General features: G+C 43.3%; 3 protein-coding genes and 1 long non-coding RNA gene across 8 annotated transcripts; 1 reads left to right on the forward strand and 3 right to left on the reverse strand.

Annotated features, from left to right (window-relative positions):
* Positions 1-471: 471 nt before the first annotated feature.
* znf839 (zinc finger protein 839) lies at positions 472-5,685 on the forward strand. 2 transcript variants are annotated; one of them, XM_071382845.1, is made up of 8 exons: positions 472-1,582; positions 1,807-2,727; positions 2,988-3,191; positions 3,392-3,484; positions 3,734-3,880; positions 4,118-4,228; positions 4,379-4,472; positions 4,589-5,685. In XM_071382845.1, the coding sequence occupies exons 1-8, from the start codon at positions 746-748 to the stop codon at positions 5,275-5,277; spliced, it is 3,096 nt and encodes a 1,031-aa protein (XP_071238946.1). In that variant the 5' UTR covers positions 472-745; the 3' UTR covers positions 5,278-5,685. The 2 variants fall into 2 exon arrangements, with proteins under 2 accessions (XP_071238946.1, XP_071238947.1); XM_071382846.1 differs by having other exon boundaries at positions 1,810-2,727.
* Positions 5,460-14,887, reverse strand: LOC139563873 (cyclin-dependent kinase 2-interacting protein-like). 4 transcript variants are annotated; one of them, XM_071382853.1, is made up of 5 exons: positions 14,676-14,887; positions 6,949-7,132; positions 6,634-6,766; positions 6,256-6,385; positions 5,460-6,040 (listed from the first exon to the last, which is right to left on the reverse strand). In XM_071382853.1, the coding sequence occupies exons 1-5, from the start codon at positions 14,680-14,682 to the stop codon at positions 5,838-5,840; spliced, it is 657 nt and encodes a 218-aa protein (XP_071238954.1). In that variant the 5' UTR covers positions 14,683-14,887; the 3' UTR covers positions 5,460-5,837. The 4 variants fall into 4 exon arrangements, with proteins under 4 accessions (XP_071238954.1, XP_071238957.1, XP_071238958.1 ...); XM_071382856.1 differs by having other exon boundaries at positions 5,460-6,037; positions 14,676-14,826; XM_071382857.1 differs by having other exon boundaries at positions 5,460-6,037; positions 6,949-7,129; positions 14,676-14,812.
* Positions 10,936-14,665, reverse strand: LOC139563874 (uncharacterized). The gene is made up of 2 exons (XR_011672659.1): positions 11,482-14,665; positions 10,936-11,284 (listed from the first exon to the last, which is right to left on the reverse strand). It is a non-coding gene; the product is annotated as an uncharacterized lncRNA (long non-coding RNA).
* A 37-nt stretch (positions 14,888-14,924) lies between the features above and the next one.
* Positions 14,925-23,067, reverse strand: LOC139563871 (ADP-ribosylhydrolase ARH3-like). Its single transcript, XM_071382851.1, has 6 exons — positions 22,634-23,067; positions 22,264-22,360; positions 21,956-22,163; positions 21,486-21,679; positions 15,658-15,761; positions 14,925-15,471 (listed from the first exon to the last, which is right to left on the reverse strand). Exons 1-6 carry the CDS (start codon positions 22,818-22,820, stop codon positions 15,116-15,118), a joined length of 1,146 nt encoding a protein of 381 aa, XP_071238952.1. The 5' UTR covers positions 22,821-23,067; the 3' UTR covers positions 14,925-15,115.
* Positions 23,068-23,416: the final 349 nt, after the last annotated feature.

Consider the following 23,416-nt stretch of genomic DNA (forward strand, 5'->3'; position numbering starts at 1 on the left):
GTGGACCAAGATTCAAGCGTCAGATTAAGAAGGAAGAAGTGGTGTTTGCTCAGTTGCGTCTAGGACTTTGTACATTGAAATCGGCATTATATCTGGTTGGCAAGCATGCAAATGGTTTGTGTACAGAGTGTATAATTTATGAAACAGTGAAGCATTTGTTGATGTATTGTTGTAAGTACCGGTATGTGGAAGAGAGAAATATTGACGTGTAGGGTTATTGAGGTTGAATGGGGATCAGGGTGTTGAAAGGGATTTTGGGGATAGGTTGTTAGAAGTTAGTAGGGCTGTTTTTATTTTCTTAGTAGTACCGTATTATATAAGAGGGTTTAATTTATCTTTATTACTGGTTTCTTTATTCAGTCTGTGAACTGTGATTGACTACACACTCCAGGACAGTAGGCGGTGGCATGCACCTCTAACATTTGTTTGCGGACCGCTATAATAATATAGAATACGAAGAACGGATACGGAAACGGCATATCAACGCTGGAGAAAAAATATGATAGCTACAGCTAGCAGTCTCTTAGCTCACGACGTGAACTGTTTCCTTCTGTAGCGTTTAATGATTGCACCGTTTCACAATATTGCAATAACAACAAATTGGGACCATTGCAGTAACCTTTGTAGAAATATATTTTTAGAAACGTATTGGTCTGTAAAAATTTATCGAAATTCAAGTTACCTAACCTATCGATTGGTTCAGGATTGCACATGAATATCTAGCTAGCTAGCTACAACAATCAAAATGGCCGACAACGAGAGCAATATGTCAAGTACAACAACAGGGGCAGATCATGTTACAGTATCTCAAGTTCCATGTGTTTCTGGATTGCAAGTTAACCAGAAGCATGTCGGCGAGAAATGCATTGAAGCAAATGCACCAGAGATCACCGAAGCGCAGGGCTTGACAGATTTCCTGCAAAGCTGCACAAAAGAGGAGACATTCGTTGCAAAGGACTCCCAGGAGGTTGTCAGCCAAACTGAAGACAATGAACAACAACCTGAACAGAACATAATAACTTCTATTGTTGAGACCTCAGGTATTGCAACGGGAGCAGAGTATTCTACAGTCAGTGCTGACTTTGTAAATGCTCTTGCACCTGGGACCACCATCATTTATGTGCAACCAGATGGTAGTTTTGTTGAGGGATCAGGTCTGACTGAAGAGGAGCAGCAACAGCTAGTGGAGCAGTTGTCCAAACAACAGCTTATCACAGTGACTGAGAATGAGGCTGCTCGTCTGTTTGAACAAAATCAAGGCATCAAAACAGTCCCTACTACTTCGTCACAGATACAGTATACTATTCCCAGTACAGCACTGGCTCCCAACGAACTGCAACAAGTGATAGAGCAAGTTACCAAATCTCAGCAATTCATGGCCCAGACACCCAAGGGATCGGAGCAGGTTGTGACCACATTGGATCCCACAACTGGCTTGTTCACGACTGTAGCATCTTCAGAGATTGCAGTAGCAAGCCCACAGCCACTGGTCACTATGCAGAATGCATCACAGAAGCTGAAGAATGTTGCGAAACAAGTGGCACTTCAGTCCCACAATGGTACACGCCTGGTTCAGAAAAAGGTAACAACTTTTGGGATTTGTTTATGTATTCTATGTTATAATTTAGTTAGTAATACAAATTATTGATTGTGACTTTCACTGATATGTAGTATGCTTAATTGTCCAATTCTGTTTTTTAAGGAGAAAAAAGCTAATATTCGATCATTGCACTTTAATCAGCTGCATGAAATCTGTCTGGCAATTATGACCGCCACTGACATTTAATATTGTTTATATTTTACCAGCAGGAAACCATCAGAATCCAAGTCCAGATACCCTCTGGAAAGCAGGAGGGGAAAGGACCTACACAGACTACCATTTCAATCCCTCAACAGAAGAACTTGGCTGTGGCCAGTCAAGGCCAGCAAGTCAAAGTGTCTACGAATGGCAGTGTGAGCAACAGCCCCCAGATCATCCACATCACACCCATAGTTGGACAGCAACAGTACTTCCTACAGCAGAACCCTGGAGACCCTCCTATTCAGCTGCTACTGCAGAGCTCAACACCTGTGGTTGGGAGCCTGGTTCCCGTTGTGCACAAACTGCCCATACCTGTTCAGACCCCTGTCCAGCAGCCTTCAGGTAAGGCCCCGGTCAATGGCACAACAGTCACAGCAGTTAAACCTGCCACGTCTGTCTCTGTCCCCACAGTGGAAAAAGTCAAAAGGGTCAAAACCAGAATGAAAAAGGCACCGAAAATCAAAACGCGTTCCGGGAGGGTGTCCAGACCGCCCAAGTACAAGGTGAAGGACTATAAGTTCATCAAGACAGAGGATTTGGCCGAGAGCCATCAGTCAGATTCTGACGACTACTCTGAAATCAGTGTGGAGGAAGATGAAGATGGTGAGGATGGTAAAAAGGGAGCAGCATCTATGATTTACAGTCACAAGCAGAAGGCCTTTCAATGTGATACGTGCGATAAAGCTTACATAGGCCATGGAGGTCTGTCCAGACACTACAGGCTGAACCCCTCCCACGGTGAACTGAAGTCACTTCCTGAAGGGACCTCTAAAACAGACAGCCCTGGTAAAAGCGCAGACGCTGGGCCCGAACATAAGAAGCCGACTGAAGAAAGTAATGCAAGCAGTGTTAAAAATACATCAGGTCCTGAGAAAAGTGAGGCCACAGAGAAAACAGCTGCTGCAATGTCAACCACTCAACAAAAAGTAAGACCCTAGAAAGTTACCGTCTCAACCAATGTTGACAAAAAATGACCATTGGTATGTTTACAACCCATAGCTAATTTAGCCTAAAGCTAATATGGTTATGTTTGTCTGTTATAGTGCCAGTTTCTTGGACACAGACTAAGCCTAGTCCTGTTCTAAAAATACAAATCTCTTGAAATAGCTTTAGTTCAGGACTAGGCTTAATCTGTGTCTGGGAAACCGATCCATAGTGTTTTACTGATTCTGTTGTACATCCACAGGCGGATACCACAGCAACCCAAGGAGTAGCAGCTTCTACCAGGCAGGCTGTGGTCCAGACTCGGGGACCAGGGAGGCCCAGAGGACGAGGCAGACCACCTACCAAAGCACACCCAGCGGTGAGACTGGGGCGACCTCCAAAGCTAGGAGGGGGAGCTGCCAGCGTGGAGCAGCAGACCCAGAGTAGGAAAGCATGGCTCAAAGAGGTACATCAAATTAAGCGTCAGGATTAGAAAACGTTACTACCATAAAAAAATGTGCTCAAAAGCATTTTGTTCTGAGAATGCAACACGTAGCGATGCTGTGAGTATCACATCTGAAAATCATACCTACCAATGGTGCTAATGACAAAGGATAGGAATGTGTATATACTAGTACTTTAATATGTCACTTGTCCCCTGTTTAGGTGACACACGAATGTGACAATGAAGAACTAATGGAGACTGTGCTCCCTCGTCTGGCTAAGGTCATGACTGTCTGGGAGTTCCTCCTGATGAAGGTACGGTCACCACCTGAAAAACAATGCAATAAAAAAGAAGTTACGCAATACATGGTTTTTGCTACACAATGTTTGAATGCATTGTGATATAGTGGGAAAATTGGATGATCACATTTTAGGCTTGATATGGAAGCTAATTACCTCTGGACAAATGGTGGATTTTTTTATCATATTTTTAGCAACAGTCAAATAAAGAATAAGATGTTCTGTTTTTAGTTTACTGAATAAGTGTATCCCATTTAACCTAAGGTGGAGAAGGGGCGGCAACCCAAAACCCAGTTTTCGGATGTGTACCGGGAGTTTGAGAAGCTCCACAGTCAGGTGAAGAAGATGGCCCAAGACTACATCAGTAACCCTCAGGGTGTCCACATGGCCTTGGAGGTCCACAATGTAGAGGTAAAAATTAATACATAATATTTTCCTACTAGCACTGACTTTGCTGATAACTACTTTGAGGGAAAATGTACTTGCCTACGACTGTGATATGTGGTTGTCTCACCCAGCTATCTTAAGATGAATGCACTAATTGTAAGTCACTCTGGATATGAGCATCTGCTAAATTACTAAATTGTTATTCCATCGTGGAATCAAAATGTAGAGTAAAATGTTCATACTGTACATCCTGTCACTTAGGTTGCCAAATCTCTTGGCATCTTCGATGAGGTGAACAAGTTCAAAGTTCTGAACCCTCCAACTCAGCAGAATGTCACCGACATGGCAACCAAGAATGTCCACTACATGGAGGTAAGGAGAGCACTATTTAATTTAGACCACACACTTCTCTACACTTATGGAATTATGGCATTATTATGGATTCTTTTCATAATAATGAATTGTTATGAGATGCTCAGACTTTAGTAATTGTTAGATTGATGCAAGTCTTTCTCTACCTAGAATTCTAAAATGTTACCTCCAACAAAGAGGTTTAAAATGGAAAACCAGGCTGGTGTTCAGATCCATCAGAACGGCATTAAGACTTTCACAAAAGGTATGTTGTATTTTTATACCTGATGCTACTAACAATTTGTGGATAGATATTTGCTATATGTCCAAAGCAGATCACTTTTCACTATCTTCTGCTTTATTTTCCCTGTATCCTCTCAGAATCAAGTGAGGCCAAAGTAGAGAACACCGCAACAACAAGCATGAAGTACATTTCACCACATACTGAGGTGGCCACCAAGAGCTCCGTGGGCCCTCAAGTCACTCAGACTGCTACCATCACACCACAGGTCATCTCATCTAACCCTGAGACGAACATAACACCCATGGAACTGATCCAGGATCACTTATCCAACAGCATGACAGAGACCGTTGACTCAGTAGGAGGAGAGGAGGCCATGGAGACAGATCAGGGTGTGTCTGGTACAGAACCTACCGAGGTCCTGAGCACCAGTGACATAGCGGATCAAATGAAGGAGCTAGAGAAGGCCTTGGCCACAGACCCAGTCGCAGTTGATCAGCAGCCCAGGAGTATTCAGCCGCAGCAGTCCAACCCTACCCCAGTCCAGCAGAGTGGCCTGACCCAGGCTGCCTCCACCTCCAGCGGACTAGGCCAGGTGGTGGTTCAGGAGGCCCAGGGCTGCCAGGAGGTCCAGGAGATCTACATCCAGACGGAGGGGCTGACCATGCACCTAGCAGAGGGCCTGGAGGGCGAATTGGCCTCGGAGCGCATCGTCATCGTCAACGGGCCTGACGGCACCACTATGCACATCCGCGCCCCTGAAGGAGTCCCTATGGAAGCAGTCCACGCTCTGCTTGGTATTGAGGCTGAGGGGAAAACACAGCAGTGATGATTTGTTTTGTTCCTCCACACCCGGCCACATCTCTCTTTTCCATCTGGTGGATTTTAAGCGTATTCCTGGTATTCTTTGTAAATTTGTAAACGTTCTTTTCGTTGTGGTGTTTTCATCCTTTAACAAGTGCTTAGTTTGTGATATGTTTATATGTAGATAAATATCAAAGCAGTACAAAAAAAAGTTGCACTATTTTATTACTTTTTATATATTTGGGTGTAACATTTTCCAAAAATAGGTTTCTAATACCATTGGAAATGAATGCAAATGAGGGGAAATAAAATCAAAAGTTAAGAAATTGTGGTTATTAATTTCCATGTTTCATTTGACTCATTGTTGCAGTACAACCATTTCATATGCTGTACAGTTGAACTCATTTTCCTAATAAAGGATGCGAGAACCAAATCATTCTATTATTTCATGGAGTTGAAACCAGCAGCATTGCTGTGCATGAATTCCTTTGTAATGGCCATACAGTAGTTGTCATCTATTTATGGACTTGTTAGTACAGCAGCCATACGTCCATAAACAGAATAGAATGTTCCAACTGAAGTTCGTTAAATTGGCCTATGCCCTGTCTCTAAAAGAAGACCCTCTAACAGTAACTTTGCCCTGTCATCTGTGTACGGCTGATACAGCCAGCAGGAGAGGTACACCATTGAAAGGTCTGGGTTAGTTGTGTGAGCTAGTTCCTGAAGAATAGCCTGTTTCAGAGTCAGTTCTTGCTTGTAGGCTTCATAGAGCTTGGAGGAGACGTCTGCTGCAATGAAAAGAGACATATTTCATAAAACATAAATGATCCATACTAAAAACACCTCAAGGGCCAGATACAAATTAAGCCTACCATAGAACTAAAACGCAATTGAGAATCTCCATTGAAAGTGTTTTTTAGTCTAGAACTTGGTGTAGTCTGGGAAACCGGTTCAATGTGTATTTTCAAAGCACAGGGCATCTAAAACTGATTAATAGTCTCACCGAACTGTGACGTAGGCCAGGTCTGAAACAAAGGAGTTTGTCTTCCTCCTGTTCCATACTGGAATGTCTCCAGATCGATGATCCCCTTCTCAGAGGAAACTAACTTCTCCATTTTTGATACAATACGAGTCTGATGGAAATAAAAACAATTGTCAGTAATGACACCGACAGCACAATTGTAGCCTGGTCCCAGATATGTTTGTGTTGTGACAATGACCATTGAGTTTGCAAGACAGTACAAACAGATCTGGAACCAGGCTACAATTGTTGGTGTTTCCAGAGAGAAAAAGAGAAGGTGGAACCATCCTCAATCAAGATTTGGCAGATTCTTCCACAATCTTTGGTTCTGTTCAATAATGGCACAAATGATCGACTCACCATTTTGTCCACGACACTTAGCAACTTGTCACACTCCTCTTCTAGTTCTCTACTGTTTTCAAATGCATTCTCTGAATTGGAGCTGGCAGAGGTGTCCTGATCCGCCATCATGACTTGCATCTCTTTCTGTGAACTGATTTTAATAAAGGGATAAGGAGGGGTGCACTTTAAGAGGTCTCTCACATTGGCATGACTTTCCTCCCAATTCTGTCTAATAATCCATGGATTTATACATGTATTATTATCCTACTACAAATCTTACAACAACAGCTTCATTGGTAGAAACCACACATTGCAGAACATGGATTGACTTACCTTTTATTGAATCCTAAATTGACTATCTTATTTGCCATGGTGGATCCTTCATCATTCATTCGGTCCCATTTCAGAATCAGATTGTGCCAGTCTGCTGCGTTGTCCTTCACTTTCCTTGCACTGCCAGTCACTGCAGACTGGAACTTTCTGCCAGGAGTGGTCGTCTCTGATCCTTGTAGGCCTACTGGGGAAAAGACAGAAACACTTCTATGTGTGGCCTAAGAGAGTGTGCCTGCCTGCTAGTGTCTTTGGTGTGGCCAAAGATATGGGAAGAGGTAATTTACTGACAACCAGGTAATGGGTAGATGAGTATATTAAATTAATTTGTATTGCATAGATAGAAGATGAAATAAAACATAGCAAGTGATTCACCAGCTGACACAGGGCGTCTTACTAACTACCATTATGATTCTAAGGATGTAGCCAGAGCCATATATTTCATATTTAACAAAAATATAAACGCAACATGCAACAATTTCAATGATTTACAGAGTTACAGTTCATATAAGGAAATCGGTCAATTTATATAAATGTATTAAGGCCCTAATCTATAGATTTCACATGACTGGGCAGGAGCACAACCATGGGTGGGCCTTAGAGGGCCCAGGCCCAGCCAATCAGAATGAGTTTTTCCCCACAAAAGGGCTTTATTACAGACAGAAATAATCCCCAGTTTCATCAGCTGTCCGAGTGGCTGGTCTCAGAAGATCCCGCAGGTAAAGAAGGCGGATGTGAAGGTCCTGGGCTGGCGTGGTTACAAGTGGTCTGCGGTTGTGAGGCCGGTTGGATATACTGCCAAATACTCCAAAACGACATTGGAGGCAGCTTAGAGTAGAGAAATTCATATTCAATTCTCTGGCAACAGCTCTGGTGGACATTCCTGCAGTCTGCATGCCAATTGCACGATCCCTCAAAACTTGAGACATCTGTGGTGTTGTGTGACAAAACTGCACACAAAAAAATTGTCAGAGATTCCAGTCACCCAAGTCATAGACTGTTTTCTCTGCTACCGCACGGCAAGCGGTACTGGAGCGCCAAGTCCAGGACCAAAAGGCTCCTTAACAGCTTCTACCCCCAAGCCATAAGACTGCTGAACAATTAATCAAATGGCCACCAGACTATTTACATTGACCCCCCCTCCATTTGTTTTGTACACTGCTGCTACTCGCTGTTTATTATCTATGCATATTCACTTTACCCCTACCTACATGTACATTGACTCGGTACCGGTACCCCTGTATATAGCCTCATTGTTGTTATTTTATTTACATTTACATTACATTTAAGTCATTTAGCAGACGCTCTTATCCAGAGCGACTTACAAATTGGTGCATTCACCTTATGATATCCAGTGGAACAACCACTTTACAATAGTGCATCTAACTCTTTTAAGGGGGGGGGGGGGGGTTAGAAGGATTACTTTATCCTATCCTAGGTATTCCTTAAAGAGGTGGGGTTTCAGGTGTCTCCGGAAGGTGGTGATTGACTCCGCTGACCTGGCGTCGTGAGGGAGTTTGTTCCACCATTGGGGTGCCAGAGCAGCGAACAGTTTTGACTGGGCTGAGCGGGAACTGTACTTCCTCAGAGGTAGGGAGGCGAGCAGGCCAGAGGTGGATGAACGCAGTGCCCTTGTTTGGGTGTAGGGCCTGATCAGAGCCTGAAGGTACGGAGGTGCCGTTCCCCTCACAGCTCCGTAGGCAAGCACCATGGTCTTGTAGCGGATGCGAGCTTCAACTGGAAGCCAGTGGAGAGAGCGGAGGAGCGGGGTGACGTGAGAGAACTTGGGAAAGTTGAACACCAGACGGGCTGCGGCGTTCTGGATGAGTTGTAGGGGTTTAATGGCACAGGCAGGGAGCCCAGCCAACAGCGAGTTGCAGTAATCCAGACGGGAGATGACAAGTGCCTGGATTAGGACCTGCGCCGCTTCCTGCGTGAGGCAGGGTCGTACTCTGCGAATGTTGTAGAGCATGAACCTACAGGAACGGGTCACCGCCTTGATGTTAGTTGAGAACGACAGGGTGTTGTCCAGGATCACGCCAAGGTTCTTAGCACTCTGGGAGGAGGACACAATGGAGTTGTCAACCGTGATGGCGAGATCATGGAACGGGCAGTCCTTCCCCGGGAAGAAGAGCAGCTCCGTCTTGCCGAGGTTCAGCTTGAGGTGGTGATCCGTCATCCACACTGATATGTCTGCCAGACATGCAGAGATGCGATTCACCACCTGGTTATCAGAGGGGGGAAAGGAGAAGATTAATTGTGTGTCGTCTGCATAGCAATGATAGGAGAGACCATGTGAGGATATGACAGAGCCAAGTGACTTGGTGTATAGCGAGAATAGGAGAGGGCCTAGAACAGAGCCCTGGGGGACACCAGTGGTGAGAGCACGTGGTGCGGAGACAGATTCTCGCCACGCCACCTGGTAGGAGCGACCTGTCAGGTAGGACGCAATCCAAGCGTGGACCGTGCCGGAGATGCCCAGCTCGGAGAGGGTGGAGAGGAGGATCTGATGGTTCACAGTATCAAAGGCAGCCGATAGGTCTAGAAGGATGAGAGCAGAGGAGAGAGAGTTAGCTTTAGCAGTGCGGAGCGCCTCCGTGACACAGAGAAGAGCAGTCTCAGTTGAATGACTAGTCTTGAAACCTGACTGATTTGGATCAAGAAGGTCATTCTGAGAGAGATAGCAGGAGAGCTGGCCAAGGACGGCACGTTCAAGAGTTTTGGAGAGAAAAGAAAGAAGGGATACTGGTCTGTAGTTGTTGACATCGGAGGGATCGAGTGTAGGTTTTTTCAGAAGGGGTGCAACTCTCGCTCTCTTGAAGACGGAAGGGACGTAGCCAGCGGTCAAGGATGAGTTGATGAGCGAGGTGAGGTAAGGGAGAAGGTCTCCGGAAATGGTCTGGAGAAGAGAGGAGGGGATAGGGTCAAGCAGGCAGGTTGTTATTGTTATTGTGTTACTTTGTTTTCTTTTTTACTTTAGTTTATTTCGTTGTTCTTGAACTGCACTGTTGGTTAAGGTCTTGTAAGTAAGCATTTCACGGTAAGGTATTAACTTGTTGTATTCGGCGCATAAAACAAATAATGTTTGATTTGATTTTAGAGTGGCCTTTCATTGTCCCCAGCAGGTGCACCTGTGTAATGATCATGCTGTTTAATCAGCTTCTTGATATGCCACACCTGTCGGGTGTAACGTCAATTTGAATAGTTTACTTCGCTACTTGAGTCATCTCTCTCACTCGCTCCCTCCCCGCCACCCAATGAGAGCATTTGTTGTTCCTCGACCACGAGACACTTGCATTCGGTCTGCATGGTCAATGCAGCATATGCAACAATGTTGATGACAACGATGATGTTTGCACTTTGCTTCTTAATATAAATCCACTAGAGTTATATAATTAATATTAGTTTGTGTTTCTTACATCTGCAAACAGCTTGTTTGTCTTTTATTCGCAAGTTGGGTCTAAATTTTGTTAGCCGCTAATGCTAATCACTAGTTAGCTGGCTAACTAGCTAATAAATGTACTGAATCAGAGGACACATAATTAGCTATACAGCCTAATAATACCAGTGATGGTGTAGACCTAAATCAGCATGATGTTTGTATAACAGCATCTTCTATCAACGAGGAACACAAAGCATGAAGTAGCTAAGAGACAACCTTCAACGTAGCCAACGATTATAGGGTCCCCAAGGAAACAACACTTTTGTTCCTACCTTGTCACAATAACTCCTCCCTGGCATTTTAATTCCTTGTCATGTCAAACAACACTGTATTCAAATTGTCAACTATTATATTCTAACTATAGAATTAGAATAATCATATTTCCATGATTCCAACAGTTCACACAAGTGTTTTAATCTCAATCACTAGCCAAATCGCAATTGTAACATTTGGTGAAAAATAAGGCCGAGATGATTTGCCCATATCGTGCAGCCCTATGTGGCAGTATGGAAATGATCTCAAATGAGTGCAGGAAATGCAAAAATGTATAAATGCTGAAAAGTATTTTTATTTTAAGTTAAATTGAACAGTATAAAAGAATCAGAATGGAGAACGACCCATTGAAATCCCTTAGAATATAGGTGTTGCCACCCTAGGGTTACGTAGTACTAAGCTAATTTAACCAGATGGCGCCGACAAAGATGGTCATCTCGCTTCAAGCCCTTAGATCATGGAGAGGTCCAGGGCTCTCTTGAGCCTGAACATCCTGTCGTTGTACACTTTCTCTGGGAGACGCCGCAGGGCCTCTTTCTTCAGCTCAGGATGAGATAGCAAAAGCTCAGGATTGCCAGCCCGGCGGAGATACAATCTTCTGCAAAATCATTCGCAAGGAGATTCCTGCAAAAATATTATTTGAAGATGGACTTGAAGCGAGACTTGAAGTATTTCATTGCAGTATTTCATTCATTGCAGTCCTATGCAGTATTTCATTTTTTTTATGTATTATTTCTTACATTGTTAGCCCAGCAAATCTTAAAAGTCTTATTACATACAGCCAGGAAGAACTATTGGATATAAGACGGATGTCAACTTACCAACATTACGACCAGGAATACGACTTTCCCGAATCGGATCCTCTGTTTGGACCAACACCCAGGACAATGAATCTAATCCCAGAAGCCGACCCAAGACAACGGCGCCGCAGAAGGGGCAGACGGAGCGACCTGGTCAGGCTCCATAGACATGCACATCGCCCACCGCTTCCGAGTATACTACTCGCCAATGTCCAGTCTCTTGACAACAAGGTAGACGAAATTAGAGCAAGGGTTGCCTTCCAAAGAGACATCAGAGATTGCAACATTCTCTGTTTCACAGAAACATGGCTCTCTTGGGATACGTTGTCGGAATCGGTTCAGCCACCGGGCTTCCCCATGCATCGCGCCGACAGAGATAAACACCTCTCTGGGAAGAGGGGGTGTATGCTTCATGATTAACGACTCACGGTGTAATCATAACAACATACAGGAACTCAAGTCCTTTTGCTCACCCGACCTAGAATTCCTCACAATCAAATGCCGGCCATATTACCTTCCAAGAGAATTCTCGTCAGTTATTGTCACAGCTGGGTACATACCACCTCAAGCAGACACCAAGACAGCCCTAAAGAAACTACACTGGACTCTATATAAAGTGGAAACCATATATCCTGAGGCTGCATTTATTGTAGCTGGGCATTTTAACAAAGCAAATTTGAGAACAAGGCTACCTAAATTCTATCAGCATATTGATTGCACTACGGGTGGGGTTCTTGACCACTGCTACTCCAACTTCCGCGATGCATACAAAGCCCTCCCCCGCACTCCCTTCGGCAAATCCGACCATGATGCCATCTTGCTCCTACCGTCTTATAGGCAGAAACTCAAACAGGATGTACCCTTGACTTGAACCATTCAATTCTGGTCTGACCAATCAGAATCCATGCTTTAAGATTGTTTTGATCACGCGGACTGGGATATGTTCCAGACCAGCCTCAGAGAATAACATCAACCTATACACTGACACGGTGAGTGAATTTATAAGGAAGTGCATTGGAGATGTTGTACACACTGTGACTATTAAAACCTACCCTAACCAGAAACTGTGGATGGATGGCGGCATTCGCGTAAAACTGAAAGCGCGAACCACCGCATTTAACCATGGAAAGAGGTCTGGGAATATGGCTGAATTTAAACAGTGTTGTAGTTATTCCCTCCGCAAGACAATCAATCAAGTGAAATGCCGGTACAGGGACAAAGTGGAGTCGCAATTCAGCGGCTCGGACACGACATGTATGTGGCAGGGTCAACAGGAAATCACAGACTACAAAAAGAAAACCAGCCATGTCACAGACACCGACGTCACGCTTCCAGACAAACTAAACACCTTCTTTGCCCGCTTTGAGGATAATACAGCGCCACCGTCGCGGCCCGCAAACAAGAACTTCTCTATGGCCGACATGAGTAAAACATTTAAAAGTGTTAACCCTCGCTAGGCTGCTGGCCCAGACGGCATCCCTAGCTGCGTCCTCAGAGCATGCGCAGACCAGCTGGCTGGTGTGTTTACGGACATATTCAATCGCTCCCTATCCCAGTCTGCTGTCCCCACATGCTTCAAGGTGGCCACCATTGTTACAAAACCAAAGAAGGCAAAGATAACTGAACTAAATGACTACTGCCCCGTAGCACTCACTTCTGTCATCATGAAGTGCATTGAGAGACTAGTCAAGGATCATATCACCTCCACCTTACTGGCCACCCTAAACCCACTTCAGTTTGAATACCGCCCTACCAGGTCCACAGACGATGCAATCGCCATCACACTGCACACTGCCATATCCCATCTGGACATGAGGAAAACCTATGTAAGAATGCTGTTCATTGATTACAGCCCCACATTCAACACCATAGTACCCTCCAAGCTCATCATCAAGCTGGAGACCCTGGGCCTCAACCCCGCCCTGTGCAATTGGGTCCTGAACTTTGATGGGCCGCCCCCAGGTGGTGAAAGTAGGAAACAACATCTCCACCCCGCAGACCCTCAACACTGGAGCCCCACAAGGGTGTGTGCTCAGCCCCCTCCTGTACTCCCTGTTCGCTCACGACTGTGTGGCCACGCACGCCTCCAACTCAATCATAAAGTTTGCAGACGATACAACAGTAGTGGGCTTGATTACCAACAACGACGAGACAGCCTACAGGGAGTTGAGGGTGTGTGGTGTCAGGAAAACAACCTCTCACTCAACGTAAACAAAACAAAGGAGATGACTGTGAACTTCAGGAAACAGCAGAGGGAGCACCCCCCTATCCACATCGAAGTGACAGCAGTGGAGAAAGTGGAAAGTTTTAAGTTCCTTCGGCATACACATCAACGACAAACTGAAATGGACCACCAACACAGACAGTGTGGTAAAGAAGGTGCAAGAGCGGCTCTTCAACCTCAGGAGGCTGATGAAATTTGGCTTGTCACCCAAAATCCTGACAAACTTTTATAGATTCACAATCGAAAGCATCCTGTCACAGCCTGGTACGGCAACTGCTCTGCCCTCAACCGCAAGGCTCTCCAGAGGGTGGAGAAATATATTGAAGGCATTTTGACATGGTTTGATGTGATATAACTATCGGCCATATTTAAATTGTATTTATGTTAAGATGCACAATGCATCACCGGGGGCAAACTACCTTCCCTCCAAGACACCTACAGCACCCGATGTCACAGGAAGGCCAAAAAGCTCATCAAGGACAACAACCACCTGAGCCGCTGCCTGTTCACACCGCCACGTATACTGTATACTGTATTTTATACCATATATTGCACCTTCCCTATGCCGCTCGGCCATCGCTCATCCATATATTTATATGTACATATTCTCATTCACACTTTAGATGTGTGTATTATGTAGTTGTTGGGGAACTGTTAGATTACTTGTTAGGTTTTACTGCAGTCGGGAACCAGAAGCACAAGCATTTCGCTACACTCGCATTAAAATCTGCTAACCATCTGTATATGAAAAAAACAATTTGATTTAACTTTTATTATTCAAAAACATAAAATAACGTCATACCGTCATTTTTTTTTTTTATACCGTGATATATTTTCTCCATATCGCCCAGACCTAGTAGCTTGCTACCTCTGGTCCAGGGCATCGTTCGAAGCTAGCTAGCTCGCTCAGCGGTGGTCCAATCAATCAACATTGAATTTGTTAACACCATCCACCTTATTCGCTAACACAAGACTGGAGTTGTTGCCTTACCTTCCATTGTTATTGTATATCCATGGTTTATACTATTCAAGTGAAGTTAGTTTATTGAAATACTCTTGTACTTTCTGAAACACACATTTCTTCCAAAGTCAACTTCCGCATATTTCTTCTTCTGGGTCTGACAGACTGTCAGCACCAGTGAAAATACTGCCACCTACCTCAGAGTACTGAATTACAAGGGATTTCAGTGTCTTGCACCTCCCAGTACATTCTCAGTAACACACACACAAATACATCATAAAGCTTCTGACATTAAAAACTGTTTATTAAATACTTTTCTCCATCAAAAAGATGACATACAGTAACTCATGTTAAATCCATAATGGGGGTTTTCATGACAGACTAATTTGTTCAACAGATGACAGGAGGACCACAGAATAAGATGATGTATGAAATAGCTATCAATGTATGTTTATCTCTGTCAAAGTCATTTATTGGTTGGGGGGGTCATGTGCTGCTGTGTGTGGCTGACTGTCGGTCCCAGAGTCTCCCTCAGCCGGTGCCTGGTGGTACAGAGTGTGTAGGCGCTCAGCATTTATATCAGCATCCTCTGCCCCTTCACAACACCGCTGCCAGATTTGGGGGATAGCATCGATTCCATAGTGTGCCCCTGCAATGGCCCCTGCCATGCAGGCAATGGTGTCTGTGTCTCCCCCCAAGGCCAGACTGTACGCCATTGTCCTCTCCAGGCCACCATAGCGCTCAGGCAGACCCTCCCGGGGTTCCAGGCAGTGCAGCACACAGAAGATGGCAGTAGGGACAGAATGCAGGGCTGCAATGCCATTGCCTGAGTACAAACACAGAAAGAAGTACATATTTAGAGTGAACTAAAATTGCTAATCTATCATACTAGCTAGTGATAAGTGATAAACTAGTAAATTATATTCCAAGACCAGTAGAGAATAACACAATTCTAGAGGGATAATGCCACCATTGAATATAGATTGTATTTACCCCATAAGTCAATACTGACCTAACTCAGATATGACCTCTTCAATGCTGACACTGTTGTTCCTTTCCATCAGATCCTTGACTCTGTGCAGTCGATCACAGAATGGGAACTCTGACTCGCTGAAGCTGGAGATACAAAACAGAACAAGAAAAGTTGAGAACCAAAAACTCTCCTCCATGCAACAGTTATTTCTTCAAGCACCCTAGAAAAGGCGTACCCTTATGTTAGAATTCGTCATTGGGCAATTCCACGACAGGATAGCCCAGAGTCCACTCTGGAAATTTGACGTGTTTGTTTATTGTTTCAAACAATATGTCTAAAAATAAGCCAAATCAAAAAATGGGATCTTAATAATATTTTAAATTGTTGAATAAATTAATGTAATTTTTTTTTAAATATAAATTATTTAGACACTCCATATTTTAGCATATACAGTTCACAGATCATAGGATCTTACAGGAGGCACGTATAGGTCTACCAAGTGCCTAAAATTGCACCTTTCATCATCACATTCTCAAAAATAGTCAGTGATACAAATGTGAAAAGCATATCAAACATCTTTCCTCCCAATTAAGTTTCAATGTGAGATTCTTTATTTTTACTATTTTCTACATTGTAGAACAATAGTGAAGACATCAAAACTATGAAATAACAAATATAGAATCATATAGTAACCAAAAAAAGTGTTAAACAAACCTAAATTTATTTTATATTTCAGATTCTTCAAAGTAGCCTCTGTTTGCCAGGATGACAGCTTTGCACACTCTTGGAATTCTCTCAACCAGCTTCATGAGGTAGTCACCTGGAATGCATTTCAATTAACACATGTGCCTTGTTAAAAGTTAATTTGTGGAATTTCTTTCCTTCTTAATGCGTTTGAGCCAGTCAGTTGTGCTGTGACAAGGTAGGGTTGGTATACAGAAGATGGCCCTATTTGGTAAAAGACCGAGTCCATATTATAGCAAGAGCAGTTCAAATAAACAAAGAAAAATGACAGTCCATCATTGCTTTTAGACATGAAGGTCAGTCAATGTGGAACATTTCAAAAACTTTGAAAGTTTCTTCAAGTGCAGTCGCAAAAAACATCAAGCCATATGATGAAATTGGCTCTCATGAGGACCGCCACAGGAATGGAAGACCCAGAGTTACCTCTGCTGCAGAGGATAAGTTCATTAGAGTTAACTGCACCGCAGATTGCAGCCCAAATAAATGCATCACGGAATTCAAGTAACAGACACATCAACTGTTCAGAGGAGACTGTGTGAATCAGGTCTTCATGTTCGAATTGCTGCAAAGAAACAACTACTAAAGGGCACCAATAAGAAGAGACTTGCTTGGGCCAAGAAACACGAGCAATGGACATTAGACCGGTGGAAATGTGTCCTTCAGTCTGGAGTCCAAATTGGAGATTTTATTTTTTTTGCGACGAGGTGTGGGTGAAAGGACGATCTCCGCATTTGTATTTCCCACCATGAAGCATGGAGGAGGTGTAATGGTGCTTTGCTGTTGACACTATCTTATTTATTTAGAATTCAAGGCACACTTAACCAGCAAGGCTACCACAGCATTCTGCACTGATACGCCATCCCTTCTGGTTTGCCTTTAGTGGGACTATCATTTGTTTTTCAACATGACAATGACCCAAAACACACCTCCAGGCTGTTGTAAGGGCTATTTTACCAAGGAGACTGATGGAGTGCCGCATCAGATGACCTGGCCTCCACAATCTCCTGACCTCAACCACATTGAGAAGATTTGTGAGGAGTTGGAACACAGAGTGAAGGAAAAGCAGCCAACAAGTGCTCAGCATATGTGGGAACTCCTTCAAGACTGTTGGAAAAACATTCCAGGAGAAGCTGGTTGAGAGAATGCCAAGAGTGTGCAAAGCTGTCATCAAGGCAAATGGTGGCTATTTGAATATATATTTTTGGTTACTACATGATTCCATGTGTTATTTAATAGTTTTGATGTCTTCACTATTATTCTACAATGTAGAAAATAGTACAAATATAGAATAACCCTTAAATGAGTAGGTGTTCTAAAACTTCTGACCGCTAGTGTATATTCCTGCTACCAGTCACTTTTCAGCCCTGTTTACATTTATATCCTACTACGAGTCATGTTTTATGTATAAACCTACCTCAACCACACCAGTCTACTGCACATTGAATAATGCATAAATATCATACCCCCCAAAAAATGCTAACCTCCCGTTATTGTAATGGTGAGAGGTTAACACGTCTTGGGGGTATGATATTTGTGCGTCTACAACTTTATCACTCATCATTATTCACAATTAATTCAGGACTATCCGTAATCATGGTACCATTCTCATTAATGTATAAGTGTTTTGAAACATATTGTATTCTTATTTACAATAAGAGACTCCAAAATGACACGCCTTATTCACCATTTCTATTGGGCACAAAATAATCTGAAACACAACCAAAACAAACAGCAAATGCATGCAACAAATTTGTAGAATAACAAGCTCAATGTAGTCATTTCGTGCTATAAATATGGGACCAAATACTAAACTTTTGACTACTTTAATACACATATACACCACCGTTCAAAAGTTTCGGGCCACTTAGAAATGTCCTTGTTTTTGAAAGAAAAGCAAATTTTTTGTCCAGTAAAATAACATCAAATTGATAAGAAATACAGTATTGACATTGTTAATGTTGTAAATGACTATTGTAGCTGGAAATGGCTGATTTTTAATGGAATATCTACAGTTGTAGTTGGAAGTTTACATACACTTAGGTTGGAGTCATTAAAACTCGTTTTTCAACCACTCCACAAATGTGTTGTTAGCAAACTATAGTTTTGGCAAGTCGGTTAGGACATCTACTTTGTGCATGACACAAGTCATTTTTCCAACAATGGTTTACCTACAGATTATTTCACTTATAATTCACTGTATCACAATTCCAGTGGGTCAGAATTTTACATACACTAAGTTGACTGTGCCTTTAAACAACTTGGAAAATTACAGAAAATTATGTCATGGCTTTAGATGCTTCTGATAGGCTAATTGACATCATTTGAGTCAATTGGAGGTGTACCTGTGGATGTATTTCAAGGCCTACCTTCAAACTCAGTGCCTCTTTGCTTGACATCATGGGAAAATCAAAAGAAATCAGCCAAGACCTCAGTCTGGTTCATCCTTGGGAGCAATTTCCAAACACCTGAAGGTACCACGTTCATCTGTACAAACAATAGTACACAAGTATAAACACCATGGAACCATGCAACCGTCATACCGCTCAGGAAGGAGACGCGTTCTGTCTCCTAGAGATGAACGTACTTTGGTGCGAAAAGTGCAAATCAATCCCAGAACAACAGCAAAAGGACCTTGTGAAGATGCTGGAGAAAACAGATACAAAAGTATCTATATCCACAGTAAAACGAGTCCTATATTGACATAACCTGAAAGGCCGCTCAGCAAGGAAGAAGCCACTGCTCCAAAACCGTCATAAAAAAGCCAGACTACGCTTTGCAACTGCACATGGGGACGAAGATCGTACTTTTTGGAGAAATGTCCTCTGGTCTGATGAAACAAAAATAGAACTGTTTGGTCATAATGACCATCGTTATGTTAGGAGGAAAAAGGGGTAGTCTTGCAAGCCGAAGAACACGGTCCCAACTGTGAAGCACAGGGGTGGCAGCATCATGTTGTGTGAGTGCTTTGCTGCAGGAGAGACTGCTGCACTTCACAAAATAGATGGCATCACGAGAAGGAAAAGTATGTGGATATATTGAAGCAACATCTCAAGACATCAGTCAGGAAGTTAAAGCTTGGTCGCAAATGGGTCTTCCAAATGGACAATGACCCCAAGCATACTTCCAAAGTTGTGGCAAAATGACTTAAGGACAACAAAGTCGAGTTATTGGAATGGCCATCACAAAGCCCTGACCTCAATCCTATAGAAAATGTGTGGGCAGAACTGAAGCGTGTGCGAGCAAGGAGGCCTACAAACCTGACTCAGTTACACCAGCTCTGGCAGGAGGAATGGGTCAAAATTCACCCAACTTATTGTGGGAAGACAGTGGACGGCTACCCAAAATATTTGACCAAAGTTAGACAATTTAAAGGCAATGCTACTAAATACTAATTGAGTGTATGTGAAATTCTGACCCACTGGGAATGTGATGAAAGAAATAAAAGCTGAAATAAATTGAATTTTTACTAGGATTAATTGTCAGGAACTGTGAAAAACTGAGTTTAAATGTATTTGGATAAGGTGTATGTAAACTTCCGACTTCAACTGTACATAGGCCCATTATCAGCGACCATCACTCCTGTGTTCCAATAGCACGTTGTGTTAGCTAATCCAAGTGTATCATTTTAAAAGGCCAATTGATCATTAGAAAATCCTTTTGCAATTATGTTAGCACAGCTGAAAACTGTTGTGCTAATTAAAGAAGCAATAATAGTGCAGGTGCTTCTACACCTGCATTGTTTGGGGTTTTAGGCTGGGTTTCTGTACAGCACTTTGAGATATCAGCTGATGTAAGAAGGGCTATATAAATACATTTGATTTGATTTTAAACTGGCCTTCTTTATAGAGAAATTGAGTATCTGGAGCATCAGCATTTGTGGGTTCGATTACAGGCTTCAAATGGCTGGAAACAAAGAACTTTCTTCTGAAACTCGTCGGTCTATTCTTGTTCTGAGAAATGAAGGCGAGAAATTGCCAAGAAACTGAAGATCCCGTACAACGCTGTGTACTACTCCCTTCACAGAACAGCGCAAACTGGCTCTAACCAGAATAGAAAGAGGAGTGGGAGTTCCCGGTGCACAACTGAGTAAGAGGACAAGTACATTAGTGTGTCTAGTTTGAGAAACAGACACCTCACAAGTCCTCAACTGGCAGCTTCATTAAATAGTACCCGCAAAACACCAGTCTCAACGTCAACAGTGAAGAGGTGACTCCGGGATGCTGGCCTTCTAAGCAGAGTTGCAAAGAAAAAGCCATATCTCAGACTGGCCAATAAAAATAAAAGATTAAGATGAGCAAAAGAGCACAGACACTGGACAGAGGAACTCTGACTAGAAGGCCAGCATCCTGGAGTCGCCTCTTCACTGCTGACGTTGAGACTGGTGTTTTGCGGATACTATTTAATGAAGCTTTTTAATCAGAACAACAGTTTTCAGCTGTGCTAACATAATTGCAAAAGGGTTTTCTAATGATCAAGTAGCCTTTTAAAATTATAAACTTGGATTAGCTAACACAACGTGCCATTGGAACACAGGAATGATGGTTGCTGATAATGGGCCTCTGTACGCCGATGTAGATATTCCATAAAAAAATCAGCCGTTTCCAGCTACAATAGTCATTTACAACATTATCCATGTCTACACTGTATTTCTGATCAATTTGATGTTATTTTAATGGACAAAAAAACGTGCTTTCTTTGAAAAACAAGGACATTTCTAAGTGACCTCAAACTTTTGAACGGTAGTGTAAGTGAATTTGTCCCAATACTGTTGGTCCCCTAAAATGGGGGGGACTTTGTACAAAAAGAGCTGTAATTTCTAAAACGTTACACCCGATAAGGATGGATGAAAATACCCTGAAGCTGACAGTCTGCACTTTAACCTCAGTCATCATATAATTTCAAATCCAAAGTGCTGGAGTACAGAGCCAAAACAACAAAAAATGTGTCACTGTCCCAGTACTTTTGGAGCTCACTGCATATTATTATTACTACTACTACGATCACTGCATTGTTGGGAAAGAGCTCTCAAGGTAAGAATTTCACTGTACTGTTTTCACTGGTTGTATCCTTTGCACTTGGTAAATAAACGTTGACACTTTTTTACTATCTGTTTAAGTACTTACACTCTTGAGTCACTGCGAGCAGCATCTTCTGCTTCCACCTCCTCCATCTCTGAGATGAGTTTGTTGATAAACGTAGGCCTATGTGGCAGTTCCAAACCCCCCTGTAAAGAAAGGTGGACCGCGAGGGCCTGGAGCACTGCTCCATTGTAACCCAGAGAACAGGAGTGGGTCAGCATCGCACCAAGCCTGGAGTACTGGGGGCAGAGAGGGAGAGAAATAGAAGATACAGAGATAACAGAGAAAGCGAGAGCAGAGAAAGAGAGAGAGGATTTAAGTATGGCAGTGCCCAGCAAGATAAACAGTCAAATTGGAATGGTTGTTAGGGTGACAGTAGCCTTATATCCTCCTCAAACAGAAAATCTGTTGAGTTTCTAGCTGGTTTTCAATCTGAGGAGGATGCAACCAGCAAGGACGGCCAGTAATGGTAGCCATTGTAGCCACTCGCCCCCACCACACATTCTATCACTAACCCTCCTAATGTCAACTGGGTTACTGAAAGCCAGCGCAAAAGGTGCAGCCCTCATCGCACCACCATTCCCAAAGGAGCCGTGGCCACTGAACTGAGCCCGAGCCGGCTGAAAGACATCATTAAGGTGTGGAGATGCAAGCTTCCTCAACACCTGGATCACACCTGCCCCGTACCCCCGCCCTGGAGAATGGCTGTATTCCTTTGCAAACCTGCAGAGAAAAAGCACCCAAACAAAATATTTACATTTTATAGATACTCAATACTACTGAAACTGTAATACACAGACAGACCGCTAACTGTCTACTTTACCTGCGTGCCATGTCTTGCTCATCGAACCCTGCCCTGGTCAGCAGAGACTGGACAACACAGCGCGTCATGGCAGTGTCATCACTGTACTGCAGAATACCTGGACACACACACACACACGATGACGACGATATGGTAGTGTGGTGGTGGGTGTCTGATATTAGGCTTAGAGGCACATTCACAGAAGACTGCTATAAATGTGTAGCCATTTCCCATTAAATATAGGTTATTGTTGCATTGAACAATCCACATATTTTATAGAGATTAGGATTAAGCGGGGAGGGGGGCTGAGGTAGATGCATGGTGATAAATGTGAGTATTTGTACTGAAATCTATTGTTTTTCAATATTAGTAGTGATCAATCTTGTCTCACCATCGCCGCGACTCTCATCCTCCAATCCGTTCAAATGCTGCAATACACGGTCCATGGGCACCTCCTCTGCACCTTCAAATTCTCCACCAACGCAGTCTCCCAGCACCGCAGCAACCAGTGCACCGCGGAACCGAGACAAAGAGGCTGGTCCTCCCGCTCCCCCTGACCGCACCGCAGTCATGGCCATGTTGTAACTTGTGAATGACTTTTGCTTGCTAAATTATCTGTACCCCCCTCTCTGTACAAGCGATTGATCTCCAGTTCGCTGACGATAGCTAGAACAAATCAACAACAATGTCGAGTCTCCTTTCCTGCTTCCTGTTGACGTTTAGTTGACTATTTGACCTATGAGAAACGTTGAGCGTTGCAGCTGGGAATAAACGATTTCGCTATAACAATAACTAACCCAAGATAGTTCATCTGTGTCGTTTTCAATGGTATAAAATGAAGCATAGTGGGCAGAACAAGCAAGGAGGTGGGCACGAACTATCGAGATTCTATTGGTGAGTTCTAGCATTATTTGCATATTTTCGTTAGGGAACGCCTTCTCTGTGAAGTGCGCGTGTGTAATAACTAAATTCACCCTTGTACTCCTTGTGAACAACTTCACGTCTACAAAGCTTAATGCACTCTATTCGTAACATATTTTAGTTTTGCGAACAGAAAACTGTATTGATATCGGGGTTTTCTTCGATTACAAAATTTGCAAAATGTCGGCCCAGTTCCATCTCGCTATATTACTGCAAGCCACTTGGCTTCCTCTCTTCACCATATTTGGGGAGT

This window comes from Salvelinus alpinus, chromosome 34 (genome assembly GCF_045679555.1).
Source record: "Salvelinus alpinus chromosome 34, SLU_Salpinus.1, whole genome shotgun sequence".
Classification (NCBI taxonomy): Eukaryota; Metazoa; Chordata; class Actinopteri; order Salmoniformes; family Salmonidae; genus Salvelinus; species Salvelinus alpinus.